The sequence below is a fragment of the Lissotriton vulgaris genome, chromosome 9, assembly GCF_964263255.1.
Source record: "Lissotriton vulgaris chromosome 9, aLisVul1.2, whole genome shotgun sequence".
NCBI classification, from domain to species: Eukaryota; Metazoa; Chordata; class Amphibia; order Caudata; family Salamandridae; genus Lissotriton; species Lissotriton vulgaris.
The window spans coordinates 1,112,859,185-1,112,875,662 of record NC_141697.1 but is presented as its reverse complement, the minus strand read 5'-3'; the positions used below and the strand labels follow the sequence as shown (position 1 = coordinate 1,112,875,662).

At 47.3% G+C, this 16,478-nt stretch overlaps 1 protein-coding gene across 1 annotated transcript in view; it reads right to left on the bottom strand.

Moving 5' to 3' along the window:
* The window catches only part of DNAH12 (dynein axonemal heavy chain 12), a 1,291,066-nt gene that overhangs the window by 1,179,541 nt on the left and 95,047 nt on the right, over positions 1-16,478 (bottom strand). Inside the window, exons 6-7 of the mRNA XM_086939114.1 lie at positions 11,209-11,284; positions 10,909-11,067 (exon numbers count right to left, since the gene is read on the bottom strand). Of these exons, the coding sequence (XP_086795240.1) occupies positions 10,909-11,067; positions 11,209-11,284 (235 nt within the window). The remainder of the gene's footprint in view (positions 1-10,908; positions 11,068-11,208; positions 11,285-16,478) is intronic.

Genomic DNA, 16,478 nt, shown 5'->3' with positions numbered 1-16,478 from the left:
TACCGCCACCCCACTGAAATGCCCCCAGAGATTACAAATATTTTTCGGCACCCCTCCTGAATGGAGTGTCAGTACAGGGTGGAGCTGCTGCAGCAGGGAGCAGGGTGGACTGCCTTTTGCACTTGTTTAAAGTGTGCATGTCTCTCTGGCCTGCCATCTTGCGATGGGCAGCCACATATGCGCACTTTAAACCTCTCAACTTAGCTATCTTAGGACAGCTGGGTTGACAGTTAAGTACAGGCCTCCAGTGGCTTGGGAGCACTGACAGATGCCGTTCCATCCAATCAGGGCGCTGCTCTCAGCAGCGCCAGTATTGGCTTGGGAGCCTGCCTCTAGGAGAGAAGACGGAGGACTTTGTCTCGTTGCATGAAGTCAAGTGTTTTATTTTACTTAATGTATTAATTTTTCTTCTCTCACCAGCCACACCACCCTGGGACATACTAGCCGTCAATGCAGCTGACTAGGGACATATGGAGGAATGGTTTGGAAAATAGCCTTTTAGTACAAGAAGATTACAATCACATGTTTTTATTAAATTTGTTTTTTCATCACAAAGAAAGTCCAATTACAGTATAATTCAGAAAAGGGGGTGGTGATGAACAGAGTGTCTGAATTAAGCAGACCACTCTTACCCAGTCCAAAGATCAGGGCTTGATCCATCACCGTTATTTATCTCACTGCACCATCCCAGCTCAGAACCTGGCTATATGCAAATCAGTCTGTCCCTGGCCCAGTGCATCATGGGAACAGGGCAGACTAAACTACCAAGCCATTTCTTCACCAGAAAGGAGACAAGCTACCGGGGACCGGTTTCTGGCATTTCAGCCGTCGTCGGCCCGGCTTGCTTGAATCCTGATGGTGCAGTGAGAAAGGGACTCATGTCTGAGTATACCCTGCCACACCTATAGTGGCCAAAAACGATTCAGAAAAGGGGGTGGTGATGAACAGAGTGTGTGAATTAAGCAGACCACTCTTACCCAGTCCAGAGATCAGGGCTTGATCCATCGCCGTTATTTATCTCACTGCACCATCCCAGCTCAGAACCTGGCTATATGCAAATCAGTCAGTCCCTGGCCCAGTGCATCATGGGAACAGGGCAGACTAAACTACCAAGCCAATTCTTCACCAGAAAGGAGACAAGCTACCGGGAACCGGTTTCTGGCATTTCAGCCGTCGTCGGCCCGGCTTGCTTGAATCCTGATGGTGCAGTGAGAAAGGGACTCATGTCTGAGTATACCCTGCCACACCTATAGTGGCCAAAAACGATTCAGAAAAGGGGGTGGTGATGAACAGAGTGTCTGAATTAAGCAGACCACTCTTACCCAGTCCAAAGATCAGGGCTTGATCCATCACTGTTATTTATCTCACTGCACCATCCCAGCTCAGAACCTGGCTATATGCAAATCAGTCTGTCCCTGGCCCAGTGCATCATGGGAACAGGGCAGACTAAACTACCAAGCCAATTCTTCACCAGAAAGGAGACAAGCTACCGGGGACCGGTTTCTGGCATTTCAGCCGTCGTCGGCCCGGCTTGCTTGAATCCTGATGGTGCAGTGAGAAAGGGACTCATGTCTGAGTATACCCTGCCACACCTATAGTGGCCAAAAACGATTCAGAAAAGGGGGTGGTGATGAACAGAGTGTCTGAATTAAGCAGACCACTCTTACCCAGTCCAAAGATCAGGGCTTGATCCATCACCGTTATTTATCTCACTGCACCATCCCAGCTCAGAACCTGGCTATATGCAAATCAGTCTGTCCCTGGCCCAGTGCATCATGGGAACAGGGCAGACTAAACTACCAAGTATGACCAAATGAACTGACAGAATATTTGCTCAAATATCTGAAGGACTGCATTGCTGAATTCTAGAGGAATTGTTATGAAGAAGTATAATAGTTTTGGAAAATAAGTCATCTTTCTCACGTTGCTCCGTCCGATTATAGTTAGGTGTAGGTTGTCAATTTCTTTCAATGCTTTTTTTGTATCTGTCGTTAATGGGTTCAGACTTTCTCCCACTATTGAATCTAGATTAGCAGTGATGCTCACCCCCAGATATTTTGGTTTAGAAACTACTAGAGGATTAGTCCAATTTATATTTTCATTTTGAATTATCTGTGTCTTTTTCTTATTCAGAGCTTAACCAGATATTTTCCAAAATTCCTGTGCTTCGTTTTCCAGGGTCTTAATGGCACTTTCGGGGTCTGGTGTAACAAATGCCAAGTCATCGGCATATGCCATAATCTTGGTGCTTAACCAGTGTCTAACATCCACACTTATTTCAGGGTTTGCTATTATTTTGGAAATTAGTGGGTTGGTGTAAAGCGCAAACAAAAGCGGGGAGCAGGGGCAACCCTGCCTGGTTCCACGTGAAATATTTATAGGTTCGGTCAAGTTTCCATTAATCATAATTTGAGCCCTAGGGTTTTTGTACAGCGCCTGAATTGCCTGTAGCATATTGGGGCCGAAACCAGCTCTTTTTAGCACTTCCCATAAAAATATCCAGGAGACCCAATCAAACGCTTTTTCAGCGTCTAGTAATATTAAAGCAATCGGGTCTCCTGTCACCTTTGCTGCATCGAACAGCGTTATTACTCTCCGAACATGTTCAGTAGTTCCTTTTTTGGGTATAAATCCATGCTGCCAATCGGAGACAAGATTTTGTATATTTTAATTTAAATTTACCTACAGGGTGGAGATCAAAGAGGGACTGGAGATATTCAGGGAGAAAACCAAGGGTGTTTCAAGCATTACTAAATCTGGTAGAAACTAATGGCTTAGCTGATATCTGGGCGGTATTGAGATCCAAGCAAGAAGGGTATACTTTTTTTTCGGCTCCTCACTTGTCACTCACCAGAATAGATTATTTTTTCATATCATCACCCCTGATCAGCACTTCAAGCATTGATATTTCACCAAGAATCCACTAATGCTGCATCTGGGCGGCTTAAAAACCGAAAATAAGAATATAACCTGGTCTTTTGAAAAAGTATTACTGTATGATGTTAATTACAAAGCTCACATGCAGAAGTGGATAGAGGAATTCTTGGAGGTAAACTTAGACTTAGCCCCTCTAATGACGGTCTGGGATGCATTTAAAGCCGGGGTCAGGGGCGAGACTCTGAGTTTTTCAATCAAGAGAAATAAAGCAGAGAAGCTACAGGTCCAGAAGTTACAGGAAAAATTGACAGTGGGAGAAACCAGTTTGGCACAGGCAATAAAAACAGGAGGGAGTGTAGAAGAATTCCAGCATGGGGTAGCAGTGATAAAGGCAGAAATCGGCTCTATTTTTGCAGAAAGAACCGCGGCCAAATGGGCCGCAACCAGGGGGAAAATATATGAATGTGGGGAGCAAATTGGACACCAGCTGGCACTAACAATTAGACAACAGACAACTAGGAACACTATATCGGAAATTAAAACCATCACGGGGGACTGACGAAAGACTCAAGGGAAATACATAAAGCCTTTGAAGGATATTATAATGATCTTTATACCGAGGAAGATGTTAGACCCCGGGGTGATAGGAACACAGACGTTTCGGGTTACTTAGATCTGGTAACTACGCCCAAACTTAGCCCAGTAGTGCAAGATCAGTTGGAGTGCCCTCCCACTTGGGAAGAGATACATAGCGCTATTAAGAGCTTGCCTGACCGCAAAGCAAAAGGACTAGACTCTATCCCCGCTGAATTTGATGAAATCTTTGAAGCACAGATTAAGGGAATATTCACTTTAATGGTTGGATAAATCTTTGGTGGCGCCTCCCCTCCTGCTTCGTGGTCCCTGGCAAAAATTGTAATCTTTGCTAAAAAAGATAAATCACCTCTTGAAATGGCATCCTGCAGGCCAATCACCTTAATCAATACAGATTCAAAAATATTTTCCAAAATCTTGGCCAATAGGATCTCTCAAAATATACACTCACATTTTTAAAGTATGTTTTCTCGATGGGTATACAGCAGTCAAAAGACAGGTAGCATGTACTGTTTGACTTTAAAGGGGCGTTCCGGAGAATGGTATCACAATAGCTCTTAAAACTCAGACAACAAAACAAAGGAACATTCTGGAATGCCTGTTGTTTATTGTTAGCGATGCAACCGTTGGTAAAGAGAACTGCTGTTTTCTCTACTTTGAATGGCCACTTTAAAGTGCACAGACGTAAATATGATTTAAAGTGGTATACCTTTCACTACAGATTTCTGACCCTCTGTTTACACCATGCCGACCTACCCTACGTTCCTGTCTCAGCTGGGGCGTAACAAACACCCCCGCAGCACCCGCGGTGCGGGGGGCCCACTCTACTCAGTAAATGAAGGGGGCCCCCTCAGCTCTTCAGTGAGAGCTGTGAGAGAGGCTTGCGCTAAAGCAAGCCTCTCTCCCTCTAAAGCAGGTGCAGGCTGTCTGCAGCCTGCTCTGAGCACCTCACTCTGACTGAAGAGAAATAATGTAACAACTTACATTGTTTCTCTTCAGTCAGGGCCCACCGGAAAAGGATGGGGGTGGGGGCCTAGAGACAGCGTTCCCCGCAGGGCTCTGCTCCTCAGAGAAGAGACAAGGACAAGGATGGGGTGGGGGCCCCAGAGACAGCATTCTCCAGGGCAAAGCTTATATGAGAAGGGATGAAGCAGCACAATGGTGCCCTCAGGTAAGCACTCTTGTTAGAACACACTACCATGGGCGTCCGCAGGGAGTTGCAAGGGGGGGGCACTAGCCCCCCCCCCCTCCCCTGGATCGCCAGTGCGTCTGGTGTGGGCCCAGTCACGGCCGGCCCTAGTCCATCATGCTTTTGAAATGGTGCCATTGTTCCAGGTGGCAGCCCCCTTCATTGGGTGGGAAGGGTGCAAGAGGGTGGACGAGAAGGGTGAAAGGCAGAGGGGAGAAGGGTGCAAGGCAGAGAGACAAGGATGCAAGGCAGAGAGGACAAGGGCGCAAGGCAGAGAAAGGTGCAAGGCGGAGGGTAGAAGGGTGCAAGGAAGAGGGAAGAAGGGTGCAACGGGGAGGGGGAGAAGGGTGCAAGGCAGAGGGGAGAAGGGAGCAAGGCAGAGGGGAAAAGGGTGCAAGGCAGAGAGGAGAAGGGCGCAAGGCAGAGAGAAGAAGGGTGCAAGGCAGAGGGGAGAAGGGTGCAAGGCGGAGGGGAGAAGGGTGCAAGGTAGAGGGGAGAAGGGTGCAAGGCTTAGAGGAGAAGGGTGCAAGGTGGAGAGGAGAAGGTTGCAAGGCAGAGGGGAGAAGGGTGCAAGGTAGAGAAGGGTGCAAGGCGGAGGGGGAGAAGGGTGCAAGGCAGAGGGGAGAAGGGTGCAAGGCAGAGGGTAGAAGGGTGCAAGGCAGAGGGGAGAAGGGTGCAAGGCAGAGGGGAGAAGGGTGCAAGGCAGAGGGGAGAAGGGTGAAAGGTAGAGGGAAGAAGGGTGAAAGGCAGAGGGGAGAAAGGTGCAAGGCAGAGAGACAAGGGCGCAAGACAGAGAGGAGAAGGGCGCATGGCAGAGAAGGGTGCAAGGCGGAGGGGAAAAGGGTGCAAGGCGGAGGGGAAAAGGGTGCAAGGCAGAGGGGGGAAGGGTGCAAGGCAGAGGGGAGAAGGGTGCAACGGGAAGGGGAAGAAGGGTGCAAGGCAGAGGGGAGAAGGGTGCAAGGCAGAGGGGAAAAGGGTGCAAGGCAGAGAGGAGAAGGGCGCAAGGCAGAGGGGAGAAGGGCGCAAGGCAGAGGGGAGAAGGGTGCAAGGCAGAGGGGAGAAGGGTGCAAGGCAGAGGGGAAAAGGGTGCAAGGCAGAGGGGAGAAGGGTGCAAGGCAGAGGGTAGAAGGGTGCAAGGCAGAGGGGAGAAGGGTGCAAGGCAGAGGGGAGAAGGGTGCAAGGTAGAGGGGAGAAGGGTGCAAGGTAGAGGGGAGAAGGGTGAGAGGCAGAGAGGAGAAGGGTGAGAGGCAGAGGGGAGAATGGTGAGAGGCAGAGGGGAGAAGGGTGAAAGGCAGAGGGGAGAAGGGCGCAAGGCAGAGGGGAGAAGGGTGCAAGGCAAAGAGGAGAAGGGTGCAAGGTAGAGAAGAGTGCAAGGCGGAGGGGAGAAGGGTGCAAGGCAGAGGGGAGAAGGATGCAAGGCAGAGGGGAGAAGGATGCAAGGCAGAGAGGAGAAGGCTGCAAGGCAGCGGGGAGAAGGGTGGGAGGCAGCGAGGAAAAGGGTGCAAGGCAGAGGGGAGAAGGGTGCAAGGCAGAGGGGAGAAGGGTGCAAGGTAGACAGGAGAAGGGTGCAAGGCAGAGGGGAGAATGGTGCAAGGCAATGAAGAGAAGGGTGCAAGGTGGAGGGGAGAACGGTGCAAGGCAGAGTGGAGAAGGTGCAACGGCGAGAGGGAGAAGGGTGCAAGGCAGAGGGGAGAAGGGTGCAAGGCAGAGGGGAGAAGGGTGCAAGGCAGAGGGGAGAAGGGTGCAAGGCAGAGGAGGGAAGGGTGCAAGGCAGAGAGGAGAAGGGTGCAAGGAAGAGGGAAGAAGGGTGCAAGGCAGAGAGGAGAAGGGTGCAAGGCAGAGAGGAAAAAGGTGCAATGCAGAGGGGGGAAGGGTGCAAAGCAGAGGGGAGAAGGGTGCAAAGCAGAGGGGAGAAGGGTGCAAGGCAGAGGGGAGAAGGGTGCACGACAGAGGGGAGAATGGTGCAAGGCAGAGGGGAGAATGGTGCAAGGCAGATGGGAGAATGGTGCAAGGTAGAAAAGGGTGCAAGGCGGAGGTGGAGTAGGGTGCAAGGCAGAGGGGAGAAGAGTACAAGGCAGAGGGGAGAAGAGTGCAAGGCAGAGGGGAGAAGGGTGCAAGGCAGAGGGAAGAAGGGTGCAAGGCAGAGAGGAGAAGGGTGCAAAGCAGAGGGGAGAAGGGTGCAAGGTAGAGAAGGGTGCAAGGCAGAGAGGAGAAGGGTGCAAGGCAGAGTGGAGTAGGGTGCAAGGCAGAGGGGAGAAGGGTGCAAGGCAGAGGGTAGAAGGGTGCAAGGCAGAGGGGAGAAGGGTGCAAGGCAGAGGGGAGAAGGGTGCAAGGCAGAGGGGAGAAGGGTGCAAGGCAGAGGGGAGAAGGGTGCAAGGCAGAGGGGAGAAGGGTGCAAGGCAGAGGGGAGAAGGGTGCAAGGTAGAGGGGAGAAGGGTGCAAGGCAGAGGGGAGAAGGGTGCAAGGCAGAGGGGAGAAGGGTGCAAGGTAGACAGGAGAAGGGTGCAAGGCAGAGGGGAGAATGGTGCAAGGCAATCCGGAGCCGGCGAAGCCGCATGCGAAGTCGACGACCTCGGCGGCGCCGTACCGAGCTAAGGAGCACAAGGCGTCGGCATAAACGGCATAAAGGGGGCCGGGCGTAAGCCTGAGGTACGCCTAAATTAAAAGACAATGGACCTATGGGACCAACCGGTGCGCCAGTGGGGTACATTGCCCTCGCATAAACACCAAACATGGCATTTAGAAATTGCGAGGGGTCCTGACCTGGACCAGGAAAGGGAGGGTACGAACCCAACGGCCGCTCCGAAGGAGGCTGATGCGGCAAAGGTGCACCCTGGCCCTCTTGACCTTCAGGCTCCACATCCGGAGTGGGAGCTCGAGGAACCTCTTCTTCATCATGCACCGAAGAATGGTGCGACTCCAGATCAGGCTCCTGCTCCTGAACAGGAGAACCTCCACGAGACTGCACCGGAGAAGGAGACACAAAGTCCTTATGATGCTTATGAGACTTCTTCTTCGAATCCGAAGACTCCTTGCCAGAGTGATGCTTAGAGCGATGCTTACTCCTCTTGTGCTTCTTCCTCGAGGAGCTCGAAGCATGACCCGAAGCCGACTTGGATCCAGACCTCGACCTCTCTCTGGATCTCGACCTCGCTCTGGACCTCGATCGCGAAGCCGACCTCGACCTCGACCGCGACATCTGCCTCGACTTCGAGCGTCTGGAAACCGACCTCGAAGACCTTCCAGCTTCTCTTTCTTTCACCTTCGCAAGAAGAAGCTTCGCCTCCCGCTCTCGTAAGGCCTTGGGGTTCATCTTGAAGCAGGAACGACAGTTCTTAACATCATGGTCCGACCCAAGACACCACAGACAATCGGAATGCGGATCAGTGATCAACATCATTCGGGCACAGGAACCACACTGCTTGAACCCCGTCTTCCTCAACGACATCCTCGACGAAGAAGAAAATCTCGAAAGAGAAACAGTTACACAAAATAGCAACAAGATACTCAAAGTATCGCAGAAGATCCCAGAAACCGTTAGCCTCGACGACGCGGAAAAAAGGGAACTGACGTCATCACGCCGACGTGGGCCTTATGAGGAGTCGGTGACGTCAGACGGAGTCGCGCGCAATGCCGTGCTCCTATGACGTCGACCACGCCGGCGTGCTACAAAGAAGTTTCCGAACGTTGCTGGCGCAAGGGGCATATTCACAAGGTGAGCAATTCACAAGGCAGATGTATCTATCAGAATATAAATTACCTCAATCTTCTTTTTTTAAATATCTCCAAATTCGAGATTTTTGTTTAAGAAAACATATTAAACCTGCCCCTAATAAGTTAGTGGAGGCAATGCGCCTTGGGAAAAGAATAGGTATGATCTATCAGATCATGATGGAGTATAGACCTGATGATATGCAGAAATACAATGTGTATTGGCAGAATCAGTTAGGGAAACCGACACTTGAAATTGAAGATACCATACTGATGGCGAAAGACTTATGCCTCTCTGCTAATTTAAAAGCGCAAGTGTATAAGACGGTGTTTAGGCTATACTATACTCCTAAACGAATGGCTACCTGGGGCCCTCAATATGATGGAAAATGTTTTCGATGTGGTGGGGAGGATGCTCATAGCATACATATCTTTTTTAGCTGTTCTAAGTTAGTGCAGTTCCTGAGCAGTATAGAAACTTTTATTACAATGGTTATTCATATCCCAATAAAAATCTCCCCTGCACTTTTATTATTAGGTGGGGGACAAACAGTTCGAAATGGTACTGCTTTAAGTAAGCATAAATATTTTTTGTTTATTGCAATGACCGCAGCACGCTTATGTAAGGCTACAGAATGGTTACAACCTGAGCCTCCATCATTTGAATTTTGGAGAGCTAAGTTATACAATTTGTATGAAATGGAATGGAGTTTGTATGTGTTAAAGGGGGGTCAGGAAGCGAAGACTTGGCATGTTAACACCTTGGCTGCTGTGACTTTTCCCCTCCTGTGCTGAACTTGTTTTTTGTTATTGTTTTTATGACGAGCTCAGCTCGTCATAAGCACAGCTCAACCGTGCCTCATGACGAGCTGAGCTCGACATGAGCATCGAAAGGGTTAATTTGGGGGGTGATTAAAGATCATTTAGAAATGTGATTAGTGCATCTTTTTATGCTGTACAAAAGGTAACAAATATGTAAATAGTATTATTTGTATTAGTTGTATGACTATGATCAATATTGTCTACTTGATCCAATTGTGGAAATAAAATAAATAAAAGAAAAAGGAAAAAAAAGAGAGAGAGACTGACTAAGAGAGAGACTGACTGACAGAGAGAGACTGACAGAGAGAGAGAGACTGGGACTCTGACAGAGAAAGAGAGACTGACTGACAGAGAAAGAGACTGACTGAGATATATATATATATATATATATATATATATATATATATATATATATATATATATAGAGAGAGAGAGAGAGAGAGAGAGAGAGAGAGAGAGAGAGAGAGAGAGAGAGAGAGAATAAGAGAGAGAGAGAGACTGACTGACTGACAGAAAGAGAGAGAGACTGACTGAGAGAGAGAGAGACTGACTGAGAGAGAGGCTGCCTGACTGAGAGAGCCTGGCAGAAAGAGAGAAATAGAGAGACTGACAGAGAGAGACTGACTGAGAGAGAGACTGGCAGACAAAGGGACTGACAGGGGGAGAGATTGACTGAGAGAGAGAGACTGACAGAGAAACTGACAGAGAGAGGGACTGACTGAGAGAGACTGACAGAGAGAGAGAGAGACTGACTGACTGACAGACTGACTGACTGACTGAGAGAGACTGAATGACAGAGAGATAGACTGACTGAGAGAGAGAGACTGACTGACTGACAGAAAGAGAGAGACAGAGAGACTGACAGAGAGAGAGAGAGACCGACTGACTGACAGACTGACAGAAAAAGAGAGAGAGACTGACTGACTGACAGACTGACTGACTGAGAAAGACTGAATGACGGAGAGAGATAGACTGACTGACTGAAAGAGAGAGACTGACAGAGAGTCTTAAGATTGCTATTGTCTACTAATAAAAATGTATTATCAAAATGTGCTCTTTGTAGTTACACCTGCTTTTGAAACACTGCATTGTCTAATGTTTTAAAACGGGAACGAGAAGGAGCAATGGATGCACTTTTGTCAAAACTGAACGATGAGTGGGTACGATGTTGTATATCATGACAGGAGTCTGCATCAGGAAACCCACCTAAAATTAGGCAAACTTCCCCGGCCTTCTGATGGCAGGGACCCTGTAATGAATGAACCACCACCTATGATAGCCTGCTAGCAGACTAAACCCAACCTTAAACTCCACCATCCAGTGTTACTTATAACGGCTGTATTGGTGACAGTGGCGTAACAATAGCCCCGCTTCCCCTGCAATATGGCGGGTCGCTGGCCTGAGAACTCTAGACTGGCACGGAGAATGGGGAGGGGGGGTCCTCCATGTAGTTTGCAGGGGGGCCCCCTCAAGTTTCGTTTCGCCACTGTGTCTCAGTACCTATGTTCTCCCACTCCCCACTCCCCTTTCCTGTTCACTCTCACTCTGTCCTCCTTTCTAGTCTCACTTTGTCCTCTTATCTTGTTGTGATGTACCATGCGTCAGTTCTGTATTTCAGTTTAGTAAAGGGCTACCATATCTCTTGGTGTTTGCTGCTTTATAAACGGTTAAATAAAATACCAATTTTAATACATATATATATTTATTTTTTTTACCTTTCCCCAGACACATCCACCACAAGCAGGTTTGAAAATGTCTGAAAGCCCAGCTCTAGCATGGTCCTCATGGCAGGGTGAAGGATGTGCAGAGTGGCAGCAATTTGGTTTCTCGCATCCACGAAACTTTGATGCCAAGGTTTTGAGAAATCCAGCCCTCTGAAAGACAAGAGTACAAAACATGAGACAACAATGTTCGGACATAAAATGAATTGACGTCTAAATCGCATCAAAAGGTCATCAATAGCAAATCAAGTGCTGTAATAATGTGCTAGCTGCACCATGAGGAGATGTACTCACACTGGAGACTCCGGCAGGGGCTCCCGGTCTTCGTTCTCAAGCCCTTTCAGATCAGGTATCGCAAGAACACTTCGAACTAAAATTAACAAACAGGAATGTAAGGGTCAATCTGTGATATTTTCATTTAATGTCAAAGTAATCTAATTCCATGCGATGTTGTGTTTGTATTTACAATTGGACGTTTTCTCTTACATTCTGTCACATATCACAAACCTTCAGATAATAAAAATGTTGTAACCACTATTCGAATAATTAAACAAAAATGCACATAAAATCACTTATCAACGATTATTTTAGCTGGTAATGTTCACTTTCAGAACGTTTTTCAAGCATTTGGGGCCTCATTAGGATTGCGAATTAGGATTAGGAAGTGTCCGCCGGCCTGGAGGATGCGGAAAGACCGCTGCGGAGCCTTCAAAGACCCCCCGCCAGATTAGGATGGCTGGGGGGTCAGGAAGACCGTCCGCCGCTTTTCCGCCACGGTCGCCTTACGACCGCGGCGGAAAAGCTCTAATATGGAGGCAGTGTCTAACAGACACCGCCAGCCATATTAGGATGGGGGTAAACAGATGCCTTTCCGCGGCGGCTTCGCCGCCGTGGAAAGGCATACGGAGATTTCTTTGGGGGCCCGTTGCGGGCCCCCAGGATGACGGGGGGTGGGCGGTGCACATTGGGGGTACCTATGGTACCCCCCTGCATTTGCATGCACAAAGCGGCAGGCACCGCGCGGTGCCTGCTGCTTTGTGCATGCAAATGCGAAGCATGAATTTTTAACATTGCGGTGGGTGCTGCTTCAAGCAGCACCCGCCGCAATGTTAAACATACAGGATGTGACCGCCAGGGTGGCGGTCACATCCTAATCTGCACTGAGGGACCGCCGCTGCCCCTGCGGACGGTCCCTCCTACTCTGGGGTGGCAGATGGACGAAGATCAGTCTGCCATCCTAATGAAGCCCTAAGTGACATTCCAACTTTACATACGCTTGAGGTTTTTTTTTTTCTTCAGTTTAACAATCTATCTGGAACCAGCAACAAATACCCCATCCCAACAACTTTCCGACATGAACGAATCCAAATCCTTTCCCAATGGAGATGATGGAATGTTTGGGTGCCTGTTTGGTGAGGTGTGATAGTTGAAGATGGGCTGAGCAGCAGGCAGGCTGCTCCTGGTGAGGCTGCTGTACTTGGATACGATCCTGCAACTAAGACTAATAAATCATCTACAAAGATGCTTCTCGGATACCAGTTATTCATCACAACATAATTTTGGCAACGATCTGTAGACAGACCCATGCATGAAAACTGCTCTTACTGAAGATGGCACCGAAAGAAGACTGTGAACCTGAAGAAACTACATAGAATATGAAACATGGCTTTAGACTGAGGATACAGGAGTCGTTTACTAAGGCCTTAAGAAACCAGACAAGTCAAGACAGCAACAAAACGCCCTGCAGGCCCACCACTGTCCTGATCAAACAGATAGCTCCAGCCAAGGCGGGTTTGAGTTGTCTACATTACTGTGCTTCGTGCTTTTGGATCAATCTACACCAGGCCAGTGTACACAACAGGTAACTGCCTGTTTCTTTACAGGACTCTGTCAGCGCCTGTCAACAGTCAGCATGTCAGATTGCAGTGAAGACAATGACTTCCTTTGGGGGCTCATGGTGTCAAGTGAGCCATGTACTAACAGCGTGGTCACCTGTGAGCGCTATATTTTAATTTACAATGACGTGGTGCTGTTTTCTAAACTTGCCAGCTACACCTTATCCAAAATTGTTATTTCAGTATGAGGTATGCATGAGCCTTACATTGTTCAGAACTGTCGAGTGGATGCCTCCACAAGGATCTTCACATCACCAAACTGTGACGATGCGCAGTTCCAGCTCGAGGATGTAAGCTGCGCTGCACTGTTTGGTGCATGCATGCACCGGGAGCCACACTGCATGCTGCACTACTGCGTGCCACCATCTTTGTTGGGGGCAGCGCACAGGTCTCGGCGAATCATTTTTGGCAGTGATGGTCAATCCGCTTTACAGCCGCTCGGCCGGGCAGTGTTTGGTGTGTAAGGATGTCTAGAGTTGTGATGCAGCTACAGCAAGGCTCCTTTGCGACACATGCTGAGGGCATGAAGGACCTACTGTGAGTTACTTGTGGTAAGGTAGCTGTGACTGGTAGGCAGATAATTGTCATTTTCATCAACGTTTTACGCACATGCATCATCGGATGTACTGTAGTGTAGTTCCTATATCCCTGATAGGCTCTGCGCATTGGAACAATATACACTATAGTTTTGACATAGGACTGAGGTCAGTATGTCTCTATCGAGTACATTAAACTTAATTACTTGTGTGTGCCAGCTAACTCAGAGGTCACTAGAAACTTCTCGAATAAACAAGAAAGGATTAGTTTCTGACAACCGCATAAACATGACATCTTTGTTTCCCTTAGAATTGGAACAGTCTCAGAATTGTGGAACCAATAGATAACAGTTTCACTCAGTCAATCGCGCATGCTTCGTTTACACAGAGTTTACACAGAGATAGACGGGCATTTCAACAAAAAGGGTTTATTGAACAATGTTATTTCTCGTGCAAGAGATATGAACTGCTACAATCGTATGACAGAATGTGAAGTATAATATGTACAGCGTTAGCAGTAAGATAAAATAATACTGCAATAGCATGGTTTGTAGCTATGACATATTCATAAAAATACATACATAAATAACACAGGCTAAAATGCGAATACTTATCTGGTGCTTCTAGCTAGTTCTATCCAAGTGTACCTAACCTAAGTGTAGTATGAGGAAAGAAGTAGGTGCTGTTTGTCTATAGTCTTGTTGGGCTATAGTTTAGATTGGTGTTGCCAAGATTTACCAAAAGTCCCTCTAGGTTCTAGTCCGTTCCATACCTTAGAATAAGAGAGGTTGGAATCTCTTTCCGTGTCTCGATCTCTAACACCCCCAAGGGGAGTCAGAAACACTGGAGCTGGATTCTCTGCGAGGAGGATGACAGCATCTGGTCAGTGTGTCAGGCGGGAACTCGACTTACTTCTGAACTTGCTGTGGCGAGCCGTGCCGTGCAAGTATGCAGCCGAACCGTGGTTTGCCATGGCAAGTGAAGGTATATTTATACCTTGAAGGTGTTTAGGAATGCCAGTATTGACATAAAAGTCGGGCAGAGGAACATCATGAAGGAATAGATGTTCATGCATAATAAATGAGTTCTAGGAGAAATCAATAATCCAAGCAAGGGGAAGTCATAAAGGCTTAAGAGTCTGTTTTTCCAAGAACTCGTTGTGACATGGATGGACGGATGTAGGTGGCCATGCCTTTATTTGGTTAGCATGGATAATGCCTAAATAAGGGTAGGATTTCTATGCCTAAATATGGACAACGTGAATTGTGCCTATATAAGGAAACCTATATACGGTATCTAAATCGACACACAACAGTACTAGGGGCCATTCTAACATCAGGACGACTCTCAGGCAATGGATATCGGCATTTAAAAATACAATTAGAGCGATCAGTTGACTTTATTTTCAGCACCCTAGTATTGAAGTATTTTTCTTTGGGGACATTCTTGTCTGTAGCATATTCTAAATTAGGTGGCATTATTTTCACAAGCTGGTCTGCAGCTATTAAGTATTGAGGAGTTTTCGGAAACATTCCTTTTGGGATCATTTGCCTCTTCTACACTTGGGAAAAGAATATTTTTTTTTCCCAGTTCCGAGGAACATTAGATGAAAGATGGGCCAGAGTGGCATGACACGAGTGAGAGGTCGCTCACCGGTGAAGTGTTTTTGTCTAAAGTCATTGTACTATTTACTTTGCCAAGCCATACTTTACTTCTGCATATTTCATTTCCTTGTAGGTCAGTGTCTTCTGTTCTCATGGTCTTTCAGCTGCGTCAGATGGTGTGGTTTCCTAGTGTGCACAAGTCTTTTTTTCAAAGGTGCCACTTCTGTGGTGACATTCAATTTTGAGCGGAGAAATTTCTTTATTGTATGCGAGATCGGGTGTGTTGCCAATTATTGGTTTGCAGTGTGCAAGGTTCCAATAGTCATTACATGTTCTACTATGGTTTTGGAGTGTGAGGTTTTCATAATTTACACTACGCTGGTAGGTAGACATTTTACACTTCATCTTACACTCCATGGTAGGTTGAAATTTTACACTTCATCTTACACTCCATTGCTACATTTTACACGTTACACTTCTTGCCCTTAAACAAGAGATTATTGTATGGGTGTTAGGCAGCCAACTCAACATTGTTACTATATGCCCCTTATATGAGGAAAGATTTTATGGGTGGAGGTCACCCATATCTACATTGTATGCTTTTGTCCTTACATCAGGTATGGCTAAATGGGTGTGTGTCCCATTTCTTCAGTTCACATTATAGACCCTTACATGAAGGATGTATTTATGGGTTAAAGTCCCATTTCTACAGGTTAAGTTACTGACCCTTACATGAGGGATGTCTTAATGGGTGCCAGTCCCATTCCAACAGTTTAAGTTTCAAGCCAGTACATGAGGGACGTCTGATGTTTACCCATGTCTACATGTTTCACTTGTTGCCCTTATTTTAAGGATGGTGTTTTGGGGATGCATGCCACCCATGGCTACACATTATATCGCTTGCCCTTTGTTGGGATGTTTCATTGGGTTTTGCCTAGTCTGATATCTAGTTACATGTGATGTGTAGGACAACATTGTTTCTACATTTGTATCGGTCTTTATAAAGGGGGAAGATGGGTGACATTTCTCATATATTTATTTATTCATCCTCTCTGCTTTCTTTATAGCTTAGTTCTTCTCGAGATGTTCTGTTCAAAATTGCATCCGTGGGTTTTGAATTTTTTTCCTTCACTTGTATATTTATGTGAATAGTTGTTTCCACCTAGTAACTTATATTTTAGTTTCTGTTTAAAAGGGGGCGGATGTGTTATATCTTGCTTATGTATTCATGCATCTCCCCTGTTACCTTGGTTCCTAGCTGCTCAGCCAGTGTGAGTGTCCTGAGTGGAATGTTGGTGTGATGGAGATGATGGGACATTTGGGTGCCTGTGTGGTGAGGTGTGACAGTTGGAGTATGGGCTGAGCAGCAGGCAGGATTCTCCTGATGGGGCAGTTGTACTTGGGATACCATCCCGTAACTAAGACTAATACATTATCTACAAATATACTCCTCAGCTACTTGTCATTCATCACAATAATATGTTGTTAATTATCTGCATAAAACACATTATCAAGATGCCTCTTCATTC